Source organism: Ipomoea nil, unplaced genomic scaffold (assembly GCF_001879475.1).
Source record: "Ipomoea nil cultivar Tokyo-kokei standard unplaced genomic scaffold, Asagao_1.1 scaffold0900, whole genome shotgun sequence".
In the NCBI taxonomy this organism is placed as follows: domain Eukaryota; kingdom Viridiplantae; phylum Streptophyta; class Magnoliopsida; order Solanales; family Convolvulaceae; genus Ipomoea; species Ipomoea nil.
Genome location: NW_017617328.1, coordinates 1,143,004 through 1,145,214, shown reverse-complemented (window position 1 = coordinate 1,145,214; position 2,211 = coordinate 1,143,004). Strand labels below are relative to the sequence as shown.

The 2,211-nt window shown below is 44.6% G+C and overlaps 1 protein-coding gene across 1 annotated transcript; it reads left to right on the top strand.

The window, feature by feature from the left end:
* The first annotated feature begins 204 nt into the window (after positions 1–204).
* Positions 205–2,211, top strand: LOC109179335. Its single transcript, XM_019328840.1, has one exon. It carries the CDS (start codon positions 205–207, stop codon positions 2,209–2,211), a length of 2,007 nt encoding a protein of 668 aa, XP_019184385.1.

Below are 2,211 nucleotides of genomic sequence, written 5' to 3'. Positions count from 1 at the left end.
TATTAATTTCAAACTACTTCCACCAATCTCTCCTAGTATGACTCTACTACTACCCCTATAAAACTAGTCACATCACTTATCCCATCCATCACAACTTTTGAGAAGCTCATTAATTAAAAGCCTTTTTGTCTTTCTTGCTCTTACACACCAAACCCACACCATTCATCTTCATCTTTACCACTCTCAAACATTGAACCTTCAACAATGGAAGACGATAATCCTTTCGCCATTTTCACAACCAAATCTGAAAGATTGGAGCTTTTTCGACACATCATCAACGCTGAATCTCCGCTTACATCTGATGATACGGATCGAGTTCTCGCAACGATCAAGCAACATGCAGGCCTTCTTGGAGGACTCTCGGACAGGGAAATCAAACAGATCCAAGCTCTAGCTAGGTTCATATCTGTGGAGCCGTGGACTATTCCGGCCGAATCAACCAAACCGCCTCCGCCACAATCTGAGTTGAAGGTCTCATCCCCGGAAACCATGGTAGTATCTTCTCCTTTAGATGAATCAGTTTCTGCTTCTAGAAAGTTAGATTTCAACATCTCTATGCCAAATCAGTTTGTGTCTACCTCAAGTGATATGTGTGCCCCTTCCATTCCTTTACAAAGTGATCCGTATGATTCTTCTTCACATAAATTACCTGAAAATCTTGTGCCATTATCTGATTTAATGCATGCTGTGTCATCTCCCTTCACCATTCGAAATATTAACCAATATGTGTCTCCCATGGTGTGTGCTGCATTCTCTATTCCCATAACCATTCCAGTCTCGAAATCTGCAGAGGTTCCCATCCCTGTGCCCACCTCACATGATTCTGTTCCCATTATCTCTGTGCCCGTGGGCAAATCTTCCCGAAAAGGGAAAGAAAAAATTACTGTTTCAGGTACAGCCGAGAAAAGAAAAATTGGAGCATTGGAGGATGTTGTCTACTTGTCTGATTCTAAGCAATCAAAAAGAGGGTCCACATTGCCACCCAGAATGACAAGGTCCAGATCAGTTTCAGGCTCAGTACCAAGTTCGGCCCCTGCAGCAGCAGCTGCTACTGCCCGCTCTGGCTCAAAGATGAAACAACCCAAGAAGAAATATCATCCTATTTTACTGTCTCCTGATTTGATGTCTGACTGGAATATTCATGCCACTAGGGATTTTATTATGGAGAAATCCATCAATGTGGAGGAATTGACAGAAAAATGCAACATTGTGCCTATTTTGCGAGATCAATTCCTGCTTGCCTCACTTGTTCGTATTGGTCCGTATTCCAGATGGCTCACTGCCGAGTTCTACACAAATTTAACATTGGATACGTTTTCGGAGGGGTCACCGCGATTTCAACAAGTTTTTATTCGGGATAAATGGTATCCCTTAAGTCCGGCAACGATTAATTCCTATTTGGGTACTCCAAATCATCAAGCTGCTCCTGACCCGAGTCCAAATCTCCTAGCCGCTGCTCTAACTCATAAAAAAGTCGTCACTTGGCCAAACACCGGACTTGAAAGCTTAAAACTCACCACGGTCTACTATGTTCTGTTACGGCTAGCCTCAACAAATTGGATGCCGGCTGTTCGTCATCATCTTGTGTCTGACCAGCTTGCTGCCCTTCTCTACAAGATCAGGAACCGGCTCCCACTCAATCTTGGAGAAATCATCTTTGGCCATCTTGCTCAATTTGTGCGACATAGGGAACCTAAGGTACACCTACCATTTCTTAGTCTCATTTTTGGACTTCTACAGGAACACGGGTTCAAGCCCTACACGGATGAGGAGGTGATTACTAATGCCTCAGTCTATAAATATGATGATCGGTTGACAAATAAGGATCACTATGATGATAGAGCTACGCTTTTGATCACTCCCGGCGCACCAACTGCCACGCCCTCTGTGTCTGCCCCTGCATCATCAGCTGACATTGCCTCTGCACCGAATCCCCGTCCTACGACAGCTATAAATATCAAGGAACCTCCGACGCTCATGGACCGCCGACAAATTGTTCTCACTCTTCAAGCGTCAATTGCTCAAGTCCGCACCTCGGTTGCTTCTCAACAAATAACCATTGATGGCTTAGAACAATTGTTGAGTGCCCAGTTGGAAGAAATAGCCAGAATGGAGGCTATCTATGCTCGGATTCGATCTAACCCTGGCGCTGGCACTGGTTCTATTTCTGAGAGTGATGAATCTGAGTCGGGCACCCCGTCTGCAAGTTAA

Coding starts and splice junctions, on each gene's coding strand:
- LOC109179335 (XM_019328840.1), top strand. CDS start 205: ATGGAAGACGATAATCCTTTCGCCATTTTCACAACCAAATCTGAAAGA.